Source organism: Notolepis coatsorum, assembly GCF_963971535.1.
Source record: "Notolepis coatsorum genome assembly, chromosome: 17".
In the NCBI taxonomy this organism is placed as follows: domain Eukaryota; kingdom Metazoa; phylum Chordata; class Actinopteri; order Aulopiformes; family Paralepididae; genus Notolepis; species Notolepis coatsorum.
In genome coordinates, this window is record NC_140181.1 from 31,855,713 (window position 1) to 31,873,038 (window position 17,326).

Here is a 17,326-nt window from a genome sequence, read left to right on the forward strand (position 1 = left end):
TCTGATTACAGTTACTTTTCCAAGTGGCTGTGCGTTACTATTTAGTTACTATCTCATAATGCTGCGAGCCAGGGGTACAGTCAGCTACCTCTCCAGAACCCAGACCGGAGATGGGACCTGCGCTCGCGCATGCACGCACACAGCCACACACACATGTTTTACGCTTATAGCTGATTTTAGAATAGCTTCAGCATGAAGTTAAATCAACTATCCAGTTCATTTTATAGTGTAATTTGGCTACTTGAGAGAGAGTGAGAGAGTGAGAGTGAGAGAGATTCCTGTTACGCGCGACTTACAGAGTACGCACTGAGTCCGTTGTCTCAGAATGGATGGAGTGCCTGAGCAGTGAACAGCTGTGACCTTATATGGCCTGATGGCTGATGACATCTCAAGATGACCTGTCTGAGGAGCCAATCATGATTTATGACATTATGCACTTTCAATAAAGCATTATTGAGTGAGTTCCACGTCTCCTCCATCGGGTTCCTCGGCTACATCATCGATGATGGCGATATTCGGGCGGACCCCGAGAAGATCAAGGCGGTGACCGACTGGCCCCGTCCCACCAACGTCAAGCAGCTCCAACGCTTCCTGGGGTTTGCTAACTTCTACCAGCGTTTCATCAGGGACTACAGCCGGGTCGCTGCACCCCTCACCCAGCTCACCTCGCCTTCCGTGCCCTTCGTCTGGTCAGACAGAGTGGACTCCGCCTTCGCAGAGCTGCGCCGGCGCTTCACCTCCGCGCCCATCCTCGTCCAGCCGGACACGTCCCGCCAGTTCGTGGTGGAGGTGGACGCCTCAAGTACCGGAGTAGGGGCGGTCCTCTCCCAACGCTCCGCTCTCGACCAGAGACTGCATCCCTGCGCCTTTTTCTCTCGCCGCCTGACCCCAGCGGAGGTCAATTATGATATCGGGAACCTGGAGCTCCTGGCAGTCAAACTGGCCCTGGAGGAATGGAGGCACGGGCTGGAGGGGTCGGAGATCCCCTTCCTGGTCTGGACTGACCACAAGAACCTTGCCTACGTCCAGACGGCCAAGCCTGAACTCCCGCCAGGCACGCTGGCCGCTGTTCTTCGCCAGGTTCAATTTAACCCTGACCTACAGGCCTGGCTCCAAGAATACCAAGCCAGACGCCCTCTCCAGGCAGTTTGTCCCCGAAGAGGGTTCCGCACACCCGGACACTATCCTCCCTGAAACGGAGGGCTAGGGCCTCCACAGGGTGCGTTTGATAGAGCTGGCGGACACTATGGAGTTGTGACTCCGATTAAAGAATCACACAGAGGCGTGCTGCAGTTAATGTGGTTGTATTTGGGAATTTGCATGTGTGTGGTTGTCTACAAAGGAATACAATACAGTATACATTAGTAAACACAGTAGTGACGTACATAAACATAATGTCATAAACATGTGGTCTATAGCTACGATAATATTCATTAGTAATATAGGGCAACTAGTAATTAAGACATTCGCTTAACCAGAGTTATTATATATAACCTACATAGCCTATGCAGGGAATTACTCATGCAATGCATGTAAACAATATAGGTAGGCGGACTGTAAACCAGGTGTAAAGATACATTCAATTCACTAGAGGTAATGAGTGAGTTATAGTTATATAGCCTAGGCTAGCTAACGTGCGGCTAAGCTAACCACGTAGCACAGCAGCATATCACTAGCAGGGGCAGCCTAGGCTGGCTAACATGCGGCTAAGCTAACGGCGCAGCATCTCGAGAACAGAGAGAAACAACGTCAACAGGAATGGATCAATGTGGACACACTGTAAGTGTAGAGTAAGCTGAGTGAATGAATAGACAGGAACTAAACATAAGTACTGTACTCACGTGTCATTTACGCACACGTTCCTCAAAGGGACAGATGTTTCTACAGCCGCACCATCAGGCAGCAACACGGAGACCAACTTGCCCACGTTAGAAGGAGAAACTCTTAAAGGACCAGTAACCTTATCAGAAGACTAGAGTGCGACACTAGTTGGAGCACATCACGCTGAACGATTACACTGGCATAAATCAATTACCCTTTCCTGTCAACAACAACATATTAAAGGGCTATTACAGAACAAAGTAGTCTTATTAACAGGGCTTTCCTACACAGCCGCACCCAAAAGTCTACTTAGACCTTTTGAACTAAACAGGAATGTCTCAGGGGTCCTCTGTATCCGGGAGACTCGGGAGCTGCACTGACCGGGACACAGGGCGCAGGTATGTTCTGTCCTTCACCTGGACAGCTGCGGTGCGGATGCGCCCATCAGTTCCAGGGTACGTCTGAGTGACCTTCCCAACAGGCCAGAGTGCCCGAGGAAGCTGTGGGTCAACGATGAGGGCCACCTGGCCGAGTGACAGTTTCTTGCCGTCCTTCCTCCACTTCTGCCTCTCCGGCGCCCTATCTTGGTGTGAAATGGCCCAAAACAGTCTACTCTGGTGGAATAGAATGGGGGCTTGTAGAGACGCAGGCGACAGGGCGGAAGGGCGGCCATTTTAGGCATGTCGGGCTTTGCTCGCCGCAGATGACGTTCTCGGCAGGTGTGCTGATGCTTGCGGATTGCTTCTCTTCCACGTAGAACCCAGAATCGGGATTGAAGATCAGCGAATACCCTCTCAGGCCCGGGGTGGAGAAGAGTTTGATCATAATCTTGGATGATCAGCTTTGTCAGGGGGTGATGTGGATCCAAGACGATTGGGTGAATGTCATCCATCTCCAAGTTCTCGGCCCTGTGCAGCCTACCGCCTACTCTGAGGAGACATGTAGCCTTGTCATACTCCGGAGATAGAGAGCCCAAACGACTGTCTGGGGGAAGAGGTCGGTCAGACTTGAGGGCCTTGATCTCCTCTGGGAATGAGTCCAGCTGGGCTCGTTTAAGGAGGACCTTCTCAGCGTTGAGGAAGTCGGCTGCTTCATAAGGCTGATCAGTGGTCTGGGCATCAGCCGCACCGTGAAGGAACCTGACTGTTGCTTGGACGAGATCTTTCCATGAAGAGAGGTCTTCAACGGCAGGGAGCGGAGGACTGGGAGAGGTCCTAGGTTGAGTTAGTCGAGTACTGGGTTGAGAGCTAGGTTGAGTAATAGGCTGAGTACTAGGTTGAGTACTAGGTTGGGTACTAGGTTGAGTACTAGGTTCAAGTAGGTTGAGTACTAGGTTGAGTACTAGGCTGAGTACTAGGTTGAGTACTAGGTTGAGTACTAGGCTGAGTACTAGGTTGAGTACTAGGCTGGGTGCTAGGTTGAGTACTAGGTTGAGTACTAGGTTGAGTACTAGGTTGAGTACTAGGCTGAGTACTAGGTTGAGTACTAGGTTGGGTACTAGGTTGAGTACTAGGTTGAGTACTAGGTTGGGTGCTAGGTTGAGTACTAGGCTGAGTACTAGGTTGAGTACTAGGTTGAGTACTAGGTTGAGTACTAGGCTGAGTACTAGGTTGAGTACTAGGTTGGGTACTAGGTTGAGTACTAGGTTGAGTACTAGGTTGAGTACTAGGCTGAGTACTAGGTTGAGTACTAGGCTGAGTACTAGGTTGAGTACTAGGCTGGGTGCTAGGTTGGGTACTAGGCTGAGTATTAGGTTGAGTACTAGGTTGAGTACTAAGTTGGGTACTAGGTTGGGTACTAGGTTGAGTACTAGGTTGAGTACTAGGTTGAGTACTAGGCTGAGTACTAGGTTGAGTACTAGGCTGAGTACTAGGTTGAGTACTAGGCTGGGTGCTAGGTTGGGTACTAGGCTGAGTACTAGGTTGAGTACTAGGTTGAGTACTAGGTTGGGTACTAGGTTGGGTACTAGGTTGAGTACTAGGTTGAGTACTAGGTTGAGTACTAGGCTGAGTACTAGGTTGAGTACTAGGTTGAGTACTAGGCTGAGTACTAGGTTGAGTACTAGGCTGGGTGCTAGGTTGGGTACTAGGCTGAGTACTAGGTTGAGAACTAGGTTGAGTACTAGGTTGAGTACTAGGCTGAGTACTAGGTTGAGTACTAGGTTGAGTACTAGGCTGAGTACTAGGTTGAGTACTAGGCTGGGTGCTAGGTTGGGTACTAGGCTGAGTACTAGGTTGAGAACTAGGTTGAGTACTAGGTTGAGTACTAGGCTGAGTACTAGGTTGAGTACTAGGTTGGGTACTGAGTTGAGTACTAGGTTGGGTACTGAGTTGAGTACTAGGTTGGGTACTGAGTTGAGTACTGGGTTGAGTACTGGGTTGAGTACTGAGTTGAGTACTGGGTTGAGTACTGGGTTGAGTACTGAGTTGAGTACTGGGTTGAGTACTAGGTTGAGTACTGGGTTTGGTACTGAGTTGAGTACTGGGTTGAGTACTGGGTTGAGTACTGAGTTGAGTACTGGGTTGAGTACTGAGTTGAGTACTGGGTTGAGTACTAGGTTGGGTACTGAGTTGAGTACTGGGTTGAGTACTGGGTTGAGTACTAGGGATGGTCGCACCATAGGTAGGACTCTGGGTACTGTGTGTAGCTACAAAAGCTTCGTGTGAGATTGTAGGTTGCTCAATTGAACCAGGCATGTTGGGAGCTGGGTACCATGACACAGGGGGAGCAGCAGAGCGAGGCGTCGCCTGTGCTGGATGGTGTATCACTGGAGTGATGGCGGCTGGATTAGCCGGCGGGGGATGCACGTTCTGTGGTACGGTAGGAAGGGCTAGAGGCACAGGTGCCACTACGTGGTGCTGTTGTCCGGGTGGTGGATAGGTCGGCTCAGATGCTGCTGCACGCACAAGAGCCCTCATCTCTGACTCTTGAAGAAGTGAGGTGACCAGTTTGGCTACTTGAAGTTCCTTCTCCTTCTTCTTAAGCCGCCTCTGCCTGTCCAGGCGTTTAGCAATAGCTTTCCGTGCACCTTGTGCTTCCTGCTGTAGGCGTTGTAAGCGTTGGCACTCCAGGTCGGCGTTGCGGTCTTCTTGTACCTGGCGCTGTAGCTCCTCAAGCCGCCTCTGCCTGTCAAGGCGTGTAGCGATAGCTTCCCGTACATCTTGTGCTTCCTGCTGTAGGCGTTGTAAGCGTTGACGCTCCAGGTCGGCGTTGCAGTCTTCTTGTACCTGGCACTGTAGCTCCTCAAGCTCCAGGTGGCGGATGTGCTTCTGAAGGATAGCTTCCTGGACTGGTAAGAGAGCATGTGGTCGGTGTACACTCCCAGATGAACGATGGGAGCCAACACCTGACCTTATGGTGGGTCTAGGAAGTGACAGATGTGAGAACCTACTACCTTCAGACGGGTCCCTTGCCTCACTCGCCGGGTATGAACGATGGGAGCCGACACCTGACCTTATGGTGGGTCTAGGAATTGACTGATCTGAGTACTGACTGATCCGAGTACTGACTGATCCGAGTACTGACTGATCCGAGTACTGACTGATCCAAGTACTGACTGATCCGAGTACTGACTGATCCGAGTACTGACTGATCTGAGTACTGAGTTGAGGTTCATATCCCACTTCGAAGTCACGTAGGTGGCTTGGTAGGTGGCGCTCTCTCTGCGGGTGAGCGGTGGTCTCTGTGGTGTCCTGGTCTGCCATAGCATCTTGAAGGAGCTCTATCCGGCTCGAAGGACCATGAAACGGAGGGCTAGGGCCTCCACAGGGTGCGTTTGATAGAGCTGTTGGACACTATGGAGTTGTGACTCCGATTAAAGAATCACACAGAGGCGTGCTGCAGTTAATGTGGTTGTATTTGGGAATTTGCATGTGTGTGGTTGTCTACAAAGGAATACAATACAGTATACATTAGTAAACACAGTAGTGACGTACATAAACATAATGTCATAAACATGTGGTCTATAGCTACAATAATATTCATTAGTAATATAGGGCAACTAGTAATTAAGACATTCGCGTAACCAGAGTTATTATATATAACCTACATAGCCTATGCAGGGAATTACTCATGCAATGCATGTAAACAATATAGGTAGGCGGACTGTAAACCAGGTGTAAAGATACATTCAATTCACTAGAGGTAATGAGTGAGTTATAGTTATATAGCCTAGGCTAGCTAACGTGCGGCTAAGCTAACCACGTAGCACAGCAGCATATCACTAGCAGGGGCAGCCTAGGCTGGCTAACATGCGGCTAAGCTAACGGCGCAGTATCTCGAGAACAGAGATGGATCAATGTGGACACACTAAGTGTAGAGTAAGCTGAGTGAATGAATAGACAGGAACTAAACATAAGTACTGTACTCACGTGACATTTACGCACACGTTCCTCAAAGGGACAGATGTTTCTACAGCCGCACCATCAGGCAGCAACACGGAGACCAACTTGCCCACGTTAGAAGGAGAAACTCTTAAAGGGCCAGTAACCTTATCAGAAGACTAGAGTGCGACACTAGTTGGAGCACATCACGCTGAACGATTACACTGGCATAAATCAATTACCCTTTCCTGTCAACAACAACATATTAAAGGGCTATTACAGAACAAAGTAGTCTTATTAACACGGCTTTCCTACACTCCCCTCCTCCTGCCTGGTGGCCGCCGCCACCTGGAAGATCCAGTCCGTCGTCCGGGAGGCCCAGCGCGTCCAGCCTGATCCAGGTAGCGGCCCACCTAACCGGCTTTTTGTCCCCGACCTTGTCCGCTCCCAGGTGCTCCAGTGGGTCCATGCCTCCCGGTTCGCCTGTCATCCTGGGATCAACCGTACCCTGTCCCTGCTGAAGCGGCACTTCTGGTGGGTCTCCATGAGGGAAGACACCCGTGACTTCGTCCTGGCATGCACCATCTGTGCTTGTGGGAAGGCTTCCCACCAACCACCTGCCGGGCTCCTCCATCCGCTCCCTGTTCCCGGTCGGCCCTGGTCGCACGTCGCCCTGGACTTCGTCACCGGTCTGCCTCCCTCACACGGTAACACAGTCATTCTCACTATCGTGGACCGTTTCTCAAAGGCCGTGCACTTTGTTGCTCTCCCCAAACTCCCCTCTGCTTCAGAAACGTGGACCTGATGGTGCTCCACGTCTTCCGCCTCCACGGGATCCCGGTGGACATCGTCTCCCACAGGGGACCGCAATTCATCGCCCAAGTCTGGAAGGCCTTCTGTCGGGCCCTGGGGGCCACGGTCAGTCTCTCCTCCGGGTACCACCCGCAGACCAACCAGGACCTGGGGTCCGCCCTCCGCTGCGTGACGACCCGGGACCCCTCCGGCTGGAGTACGTTTCTGCCGTGGATTGAGTACGCCCACAACTCACTGTCCTCCACGGCCACAGGTCAGTCTCCCTTCGAGTCCTCTCTGGGCTACCAACCCCCGCTGTTCCCTGCACAGAAGGAGGAGATCGCCGTTCCGTCGGTGCAGGACCACCTTTGCCGCTGCAGGAGGATATGGGAGGACATGAGGGCCGTGCTGCTCCGCTCCGCTGAGCAGAACCGTCGCTTCGCCGACCGCCACCGGACCTCGGCTCCCGACTACCAACCAGGTCAGATGGTTTGGCTCTCGTCCTCTCAGCTCCCCTCCATTGTGCGCATTCACCCCTCCTTCCATGTCTCACAGCTGAAGCCGGTGGTCTCCAGTCCCCTGTCTCCTCCAGCTCCGGAGCCTCCCCCTCCGCTGGTCATCGACGACCACCCGGCCTACATCGTCCGGCAGCTGCTGGACGTGCGTCCTCGCGGCCATGGGCATCAGTACCTCGTGGACTGGGAGGGCTACGGCCCGGAGGAGCGCAGCTGGGTCTCCCGCGGGATGATCCTGGACCCCGACCTCATCCGGGACTTCCACCAGCGTAACCCAGACAAGCCTGGAGGGCCGCCAGGAGGCGCCAGTCGAGGGGGGGGGGTCCTGTCACGATCGGGGCTCGAGCCTTCCTCTGCCGTCAGCCTGACACGCCCATACATGGGCTTCCTGCTGGAGCGTTCCCGCGCTGCCAGATGAGGAACAATCAGCGCGGCTGCAAGGGATTCCCTCATCAGGCGGTCGCTATATCACCTGGCAGATCCTGTCATCCGGCATCGCAGTGTTAAACTGCCTACCTAGGACCCCCGCTCCAGCGCCCTTCCTGCCTGGACGTCTCGTGCCTAACAAGGAGTACCCCTGCTCTCTCTCAGCGACACAAGACCTGTGTCCCCTGCCTACAGCTGCATTGGAAGTGCACCTGTTCTCATTCCCCCCCAAGAACATTATAACCCCTGTCTATCGCACATTCCTGTTATAACTCTGCCTGTTTGGGGAAGAACAATTAAAGAACCCTAAACCGCTCCATTCTCTCTCCTCCTGTTGTTGCTATTGGGATCCGCAAAAACCCCTATCCTCACAATGTTCTTCTGTTAATTTTACTTATTTGTTTTATTTTGTAGACTACCATTATGTCTCCTCTGTCGGTCTGGGGAGGGTGTAGACAACCATTATGTCTCCTCTGTCGGTCTGGGGAGGGTGTAGACTACCACAGGTCTCCTCTGTCGGTCTGGGGAGGGTGTAGACTACCACAGGTCTCCTCTGTCGGTCTGGGGAGGGTGTAGACATGTCTCCTCTGTTGGTCTGGGGAGGGTGTAGACTACCACAGGTCTCCTCTGTCGGTCTGGGGAGGGTGTAGACTACCACAGGTCTCCTCTGTCGGTCTGGGGAGGGTGTAGACTACCACATGTCTCCTCTGTCGGTCTGGGGAGGGTGTAGACTACCACATGTCTCCTCTGTTGATCTGGGGAGGGTGTAGACTTCTCTAAAGTTGCCTCCTCCGATACATGTGGAGTCGCCAGCCACTTCTTTTCACCTGACAGCTAGGAGTTTCACTGGGAGACACGTGCAGAGATTCACGCCATCTCCCCCAGACCCCCTCCCTGCTGAACAGGCCAGTAGGCCAATAGGAATTGCTGTTGTAACGACCAGGACTCATAGCCCACGGCATCCCACCTGTGAACACTGTCAATTGTCTTTGTAGAGACAGCTGACGCTGCCAGGAATTGAACCTGTGTCTCTGCACAGAATGGCCTTGCACAGAATGTTTCTGTAGGTTTCTTTCTTCCAACATGGCTACCAACAGTATAGTCCCATCTTTCAGGCTATTATTGTGACAACACTTTTGAAAAGGAAATTCCCAGTTCTGTGCAGTGGCAGAGTAGGTATTGGTAACACATTGGAAATGCATGGTTTTACTGTTCTACTGTGACATATTTACTGTTTACTGTTCCACTGTGATTGATTGATTGATTGATTGAAAAGTTTATTAACAGATTGCAGAATGGGTACAGTACAGTACAGCTCAATACAATTGTTAAGGGGATGCAGACCAGAGAAAGACTTTCGTCTTGTTTACATCAGGGTCCCCCATTTTCAATTCATCATAACATATATGACATACATGACATACAGATAGACAGTACTGCTACATCTATTCTCGAAGACACTCTGATGTCACGAGACCGCCGCCATCTTGGTATAGGGGGACCATACGGATTTCTACCATCAAATCCATGCATTGAGCTCCGTTTTTATTACATGTTTTATCACATTCTTGTTCATTTCATAACATTTTCATACGATTTGTTTTGAAAATATTGAGGCCAACATGGCATTTCACTATTTCGAAAGCCTTTCTGGTGATTCTAAGGCGAGATATGAGTCAAAGAAACTCCCCCTGATTACCACGACCACAACATCAGAGTGAGTTAGCCGAACGTTAGCCACCAGCCACTTTTTCCTCTGTGATGGTATAAAACTTCCGATTTGGATTTCTGTTTTTGTCATTAGTATAACGCGTAACACAGCAGCTCTTTGGCATTGTGAAGGACTGAAGAAAAGTCTGCTTGATTGTCTTTAATTTGCCGCTTTAACTATCCGTTTCTCCACTAAATAGTGTACACAATGTACCAGGCAGGGCAGTTTCCCCCCACGCTGCAGTTGCGTAGCAATAACAGACAGGAAGTTGACTTCGAGAATACATTTATGACATACCAGATTTGCAAATACAGTACTGTTTGTGATACAAAAATAGTCCAGAAAAGAGAGTATATACATTTGACGTAGAAACTGTACATTGGAGGAGGTTGGGTGGGGTTGGGGGGAGTCTGTACATTGGAGGTGGTTGGGTGGGTGGGTAGGAGGGTGGGGGACACTGTACAACTGTACAAGCAAAACTGTACATTGGAATATTGACAAAACCATACTTGGTAATTTACTGTACATTGGAGGGGGTTGGGTTAGGACATTTACAGGGGCCAGTTTCGAATAGCAGTCACCCGTAGGTGTCCTTTGAGAGTGTTTTTTAAAGTGGGTAGTGATTCACATTCCTTTACAGCTTTGGGTAGGGCGTTCCACACTGAAACTAAACTTGACCAATCTGTAACAGACCCTGAAATAGAGTTAAAGAACTATACTATAGTCCGTAATGACAGAAACCAGTATGGAGGTGGTGTTTGTATGTACATGCATAAGGACACCAAATTCATTACCCGTACTGACCTTCATCATGAGACAATTGAAACCGTATGGGTGGAAATTTTATTTGAAAGGGCAAAATCTGTTCTAGTCGGCACAATATACAGACCGCCAGATCAAACTGGCTTTTATGATACTCTGGATGTGTGCTTAGCTGGAGCTGAGGATGCGGAAAAAATTCTTATTGGGGATTGGAACACGGATATGCAACAAAAAGATGCACCCGTCTTCAAATCCTTCAATAGGTTTTGTGATCTGCACGGCCTCAGCCAACTAATCACCCAACCCACAAGGATATGTGAATCAACTCAGACTACCATTGACCTCATACTGACCTCTGACAACTCCAAGATCTCCAATAAAGGGGTTATAGCATGTGGGTTAAGTGATCATTATATGATATTCTGTACCCGCAAAAAGCTAAAACTAAAGGCTGGCTGTCACAAAACAGTCACATCTAGAGACCTCAAAACCTACTCTAGCGAGGCCTTTAACCTTGAACTGGAGAGTCTGGACTGGTCAGATGAACTCAATGGTACACTGGTTGAAGAAACTTGGCTTGGCTTCAAAACCAAATTTTCATCAATACTAAACAACATGGCCCCCCTAAGAACCACCAGAGTAAAAAATCGCGCTGAGCCATGGATGCACACTGAAATACTGACCGCTATGAAAGCCAGAGACAAAAAATGCTCTGAGTTTCGTAAAAGCCAGTCAAAGCTTACCAAAAGCACGAGCAGTGAACTCCAAGACCACGTGACTGAACTCAAACTAGAAAGAAACAGACTAAGAAATGACGTAAACTCCATGATCAAAACTGCTAAAAAAAATTTCATCAATGACAAAACCGAGGAAAACAAAAATAAACCACGTGAACTTTGGAAATTACTCAACAATCAACTAGGCTGCAGTAAAAAGCTTAAAACCAGGTTCTCAAACATAAACATAAAAACGGACAACACGCTCATCACAGACAAGCTGGATGTAGCCAATTACTTAAACACTTTCTTCACAAACATAGCCACAACACTGGTAAACAAACTACCCTCCCACTCAGGGCAGTATGGGGTAGAACACATAGTAGCATACTACAAGAACCTAGGCGTCCACAAAGACGACTTCAAACTGGAAATGGTACAGTAACTACAGATGAGGTACTCAAAAAGCTGAGCGCCCTCCAACCAAACAAGGCCACTGGCCATGACAACATCCCCTCCAAATTCCTCAGAGACTCAGCAGCAGCCATCACCCCAGTCATCACACACATAATAAACCTCTCCATAAAACAGGGACACGTCCCCAAGGACTTCAAAATTGCGAGAGTAACACCCCTGCACAAAAAGGGCAGCAAATTAGACCCGGGCAACTACCGCCCTGTTTCTATCCTTACATCCATCTCAAAAGTCATGGAAAAAATAGTATACGAACAGATCGAAAAGTACCTCGCGGAAAAAAACCTAATATACGAATTCCAATCTGGCTTCAGAACATCCCACTCCACTGACACATGCCTTCTCTACTTGAACGACCACATCAAACAAGAGGTGGACGCGGGCAAATACTGCGGCATGGTCATGCTGGACCTACAAAAGGCCTTCGACACTGTCAATCACACCATTCTGATTGACAAGCTAAAAGCAATTGGTTTTGATAGTTTATCAGTGAGCTGGATACAATCCTACCTGGAGGGGAGGGAACAGATGGTGGAGGTAAACGGTACCCTATCCCCCCCCCCTCACAGTGAGCTGTGGTGTTCCACAAGGAAGCATACTAGGACCGCTACTATTCCTAATTTATGCAAATGACATGTCGTCAGCTTGTGACTGCAACTTGTTCCTGTTTGCGGACGACTCAGCCCTGCTGGTCTCTGACAAGAACAAGTTACAGGTTGAAAAAGCCCTCAGCTCGGAACTAGGCAAAATCTGTATATGGCTCGCCGACAACAAACTATCATTACACATGGGCAAAACAGAGTCCATTCTCTTCGGTTCAAATAACAAACTCAGCAAGACCGACGGCTTCTCGGTTACAGTGGGTGACAATATTATCACAAGGAAAGATGAAATTACCTACCTGGGTTCCATCCTAGAGGCTAATCTTTCCTGTGACAAAATGGCATCCAATGTAATAAAAAAAGTCAACCAACGAACGCGATTCTTGTACCGGATCTCTTCTCTGGTAAACAAGAATACCCTGAAGACTCTAGCAGGAGCACTCATTCAAGGGTACTACGACTATGCTTGCACCTCATGGTACCAAAGCACCTCAAAGGCACTAAAAAACAAATTACAAACATCTCAAAACAAGCTAGTCAGACTACTGCTTGACCTGACTCCTAGAACCCACCTCACCCCTGCCCACTTTGACAACCTAGGATATGGCTTAGAGTAGACGACAGAGTACAGCAACTTGCAATGGGCCTGGTCTACAAGATACACTACGCGACCAAGGTACCCATGTACATGTCAAAATACTTCCCAAAGGTCAGTGAATACCACGATCACAACACCAGAGGGAGCTCCACAAATCATGTAAAACCCAGATTCGGCTCAAACAAGGGACTAAACACGTTTCGCAATTATGCCACATCAATGTGGAACGCCCTACCTAAAGCTGTAAAGGAATGTGAATCACTACCCACTTTCAAAAACACTCTCAAAAAACACCTACGTGAGACTGCAATTCGAAACTGGCCCCTACAAATGTCCTAAACTAGTTGTACAGTAAATGACCAAGTAAGGCTTTGTCAGTATTCCAATGTACAGTGTAAAATGTGTGTGTGTCCCCTACCCAACCCCCCCCCCCCCCCCCCCCCCACCTCCAATGTACAGCCCTCACCCACCCACCCAACCCCACCCCACCCACCCAACCTCCTCCAATGTACAGTTTCTATGCCAAATGTATATACACTCTTTTTCTGGACACTTTTGTATCACAAACAGTACTGTATTTGCAAATCTGATATGTCATAAATGTATAGATGTAGCAGTACTGTCTATCTGTATGTCATGTATGTCATATATGTTATGATGAATTGAAAATGGGGGACCCTGATGTAAACAAGACGAAAGTCTTTCTCTGGTCTGCATCCCCTTAACAATTGTATGTACTGAGCTGTACTGTACTGTACCCATTCTGCAATCTGTTAATAAACTTTTCAATCAATCAATCAATCATGTGGCATAATTGCGAAACGTGTTTAGTCCCTTGTGAAAAGATCCAGTAATAAGACACACAATTATATATATTTGTGTTGATATTTCTCACATTATCAACACATGGCAACCGTTGTGGAGGTAAACAAATAAAAATAGGCATTCTAAAAAAGTCTAAAAATGTGAAATAACTCAAGCGCGCCACCTAGTAGACGCCGTTCTCGTTGAATCAGTGAGGATGTTGTCATCAACCAAAGGACTTCCTACTTCCGCAAACACAGCTCTCGTCGGTTCCAGTTTCTCTATCGCTGTTATTATCTATGCGGCGGTGGAGATCGCCGTCTTTCTGCTCTTATATTGTGACATTTATGAGTTAGCAGCATGACCGCCACCAACCCCTCTGCTGTCACCGAGCCTCCCGGGCTGGAGACCCAGCGGCGAGAGGTCGAGGCTTTGCTCCGGGAATGTGAACTCCGAGCCGGGGACAGTTGGTGAGAGTCTCGCCGCCCTCGGTTAGCAGCAGGCACAGTTAGCATTGCTAGCCAGCGTCGGCTATATGGTTTATGGTTGTCTAGCTAACGTGAATTAACTACCTGTCACCTCACTGTAGGGTGTTGTCAGTGTGTACAGCTAACTGGGCGGTAAGTTTGTTATTGCCCTGGTTGTTTTAGCAGCTGCCCCACGGCGACATAATGCTAACGTTAGCTCACCTAGCTAGCAGGATGTGCCACTGACGTTAGCCCAACTAGCTAGCAGGGAGTGCTAGTGACGTTAGCTCGGGGCTTTCCCCCAGCCTTGGAATCGGGGACCCTCGGGTTGGGTTCCCCAGCTATAAAAATGGGGTTCCTTGAAAATGTTAAAATTAAAGTCGAATTGAAAAAACGTCAGTAACGACATCTGGTCACTGTGTTGATGTGATGCCTACCACCAATAGCTGTTTGCACAGAGGTCGTGGTGGAAAGCAAGCAGTCCGTTTGTTTACATTCGGTTTGACACTGGGTGTATTTCCATGCGAGTTCATATTGGGGGGGAAATAGGTGTTATCCCAACCAAGTATGGGTTAACTTTGAGATACGTTTGGGAACATACAAATATTCAAATTCAAAGAAGCGTTGTCCATTTAGGTTTAAAATTGACATTTTGTTTATGGTTCCATGTTGTGTGATGTGCAGGTAGCGCTTTCCAGACCGCATCAGTTGGAACACTCCATGGTTTGGGTGATTAACACTTTGGTTGAATGAATGAATGAATGAATGAATGAGAACTTTATTTAACAGATTGCAGAATGGGTACAATACAGTACGGCTCAATACACACAATTGTTAAGGGGATGCAGACCTGAGAAAGACGTTTGTCTTGTTTACATCAGGGTCCCCCATTTTCAATTCATATAGACATTTATGACATACACAACATACATGACATTTATGGCATAGGGACATATAGGTATTTAGTACTGATACATTTGTGACATAAACGGTATTCAAATATACAGTACTGTTACCCCTAGATCCTGACAGAGTATATACATATGATGGGGAGGGGACTGTACATTAGGAGGGGCTGGGTGGGTGGGAGAGAAATATACATATGGTGGGCTGGAGACTGTACATTTGGAGGGGGTGGGTGGGTGGGAGAGAAATATACATACTGCGGGGAGGGAATATATACATGCGGTGGGGAGGAGACTGTCTATTAGGAGGTGGTGGTGGGGGGTTTGGGCATTTACGGTGGCCAGTTTCGAATTGCAGCCTCCCGTAGGTGCTCTTTAAGAGCGGTTTTGAATGTGGGTAGGGATTCACATTCCTTTACAGCTTTGGGTATGGCGTTCCACATTGATGTGGTATAATTGCAAAACGTGTTTAGTCCCTTGTTTGAGCTGAATCTGGGTTAACATGATTTGTTGAGCTTCCTCTGGTGTAGTGGTTGTGGTATTCACTGACCTTTGGGAAGTATTTTGACATGTACATGGGTACCTTAGTCGTATAGTGTATATTGTAGACCAGGCCCATTGCAAGTTGCTGTACTCTGTCGTCTTGCCACTTGTTAACATGGTAAAACGTGGTTGAATGCCGCCACCCACTTCAATGATAGCGCTCTAAACGCATAATCTGTCTTAAATTATGGCTATGTGTCCTAATCTGCCCATCGTTTATCAATGACTTGTTTGCAGTCAACATTGTCAAACGGATTTTTTTTTTAATCGGTTAATTTCCGTTTGATAGCATTTTGAAAAGCCCTCGTTTTTTCAGGAATATATAGATTCCGTGATAAACTGCATTTACTGGAATATTCTGGCATACACAAAACATTTTGTAATTTTTCGGCCTATTTAAGAATCGTTTTCAAATACGCTAGATTATCGATAGTATGTGTACTTATGCACGCTATAGAAGTGATCTGAAAAATATATTCTCATTTCCTGATCAACACACACACACACATAGGGCACACGCTGATATATAGGTCAAAACAGATCCGATTACCCCAAGACTGGTAAAATAAATTGCTTACCTCAGATCAGATGTTCTCCAAAAAGATTATTCCAATTCCTGATCGCCATTCCAAATATCGATCACGTTTATTGATTCAGCGTTGGGTACTGTAAATATGTATTCCACGTTGTTTTGTGGCTCGGTGATCACTTGGATCCTCAGCAGTTGGCTTGACGGAAAAGTAAAATGAGGAAACTGCCCCCCCCCCCCCCCCCCCCCCCCCCCCTTCATCAGTCTAATCTAATGGGGTGCATTTACACAGGGAGAGACGATAGTGGGGGGGGGTATTTTCCCAATAGAGCCTAGAGAGAGTCTGCAACACTAGCGTGAGGCTCGATTGATGAAATATGAATTCAAATCGCTAATAAAAAAAAATACGACAAACAAACGCTATATAGCGTTGCTGGCATTCAACTGGTGGCATGAACTAACGACAACGCGTCCGTGGCACTCAAAGTGTTAACACTTTCAATGCCCAAAACGTGATAAGACGTTTTATCAGCCCAATGCCTGAATGCCCACGACGACAATTAGCATTTTATTTTTTTATTAGCGATCTGAATTCATATTTCATCAACCGAGTCTCCCGTTGGTATGCAGCCCCTGTAGGAGCTCAGATGTGAAAAAACCGCCCCCTATCGTCTCCCAGATGGTAATGCACCCTTTTGGAATGGACTCAATGTAAATGGATGAGAAAAGAAAAATCCGGAATCCACATTTTACTTCTCAGGCATGTAACCCGAGCCGATCGGTTTCATTGTGGAGCCTCAGAACAGCGTGGAATACATAATACAGTATGTAGCGTTCGATCAATAAAAGCGATCGATTTTTGGAATGGCGATCAGGAATTGCAATGATCTTTTTGGAGAACATCTGATCTGAGGTAAGGAATCTATTTTACAAGTCTTGGGATAATCAGAGTTGTATTCGCTGAGATCTCAGCGTTCGCCCTGTGTGTGTGTGTGTGTGTGGGCGATCGCTTTGAGGAAATCAGAGAATCGATTTTTCAGATCGCCTATATAGCGTGCATAGTTACGTACACATAGGGCTGGGCGATATGGCCTAAATATGATATCACGATATTTTCTGACCTTTCGGCGATACACGATACACATCACAATGTTTTTCTTTTTTACCCCAAACGATTCATTATGAGGCTTACCAAGACAGTATTTGAGTTTGCAAGCTAACATTAAAGACAAAATAAAATACCCATGCATTTAGCATTTTTATATTATATATTAGATTTAGATTATTGGATTATTAGATTATAATATATTGCATATATTTAGCAATGAGATATTATATG

General features: G+C 47.9%; 1 protein-coding gene across 1 annotated transcript in view; it reads left to right on the forward strand.

Annotated features, from left to right (window-relative positions):
- Nucleotides 1–13,847: 13,847 nt before the first annotated feature.
- usp11 (ubiquitin specific peptidase 11) overlaps nt 13,848–17,326 on the forward strand; it is a 94,900-nt gene continuing 91,421 nt past the window's right edge. The window contains exon 1 of the mRNA XM_084332582.1: nt 13,848–14,013. Coding sequence (XP_084188708.1) covers nt 13,904–14,013 — 110 coding nt within the window. The 5' untranslated portion in view covers nt 13,848–13,903. The remainder of the gene's footprint in view (nt 14,014–17,326) is intronic.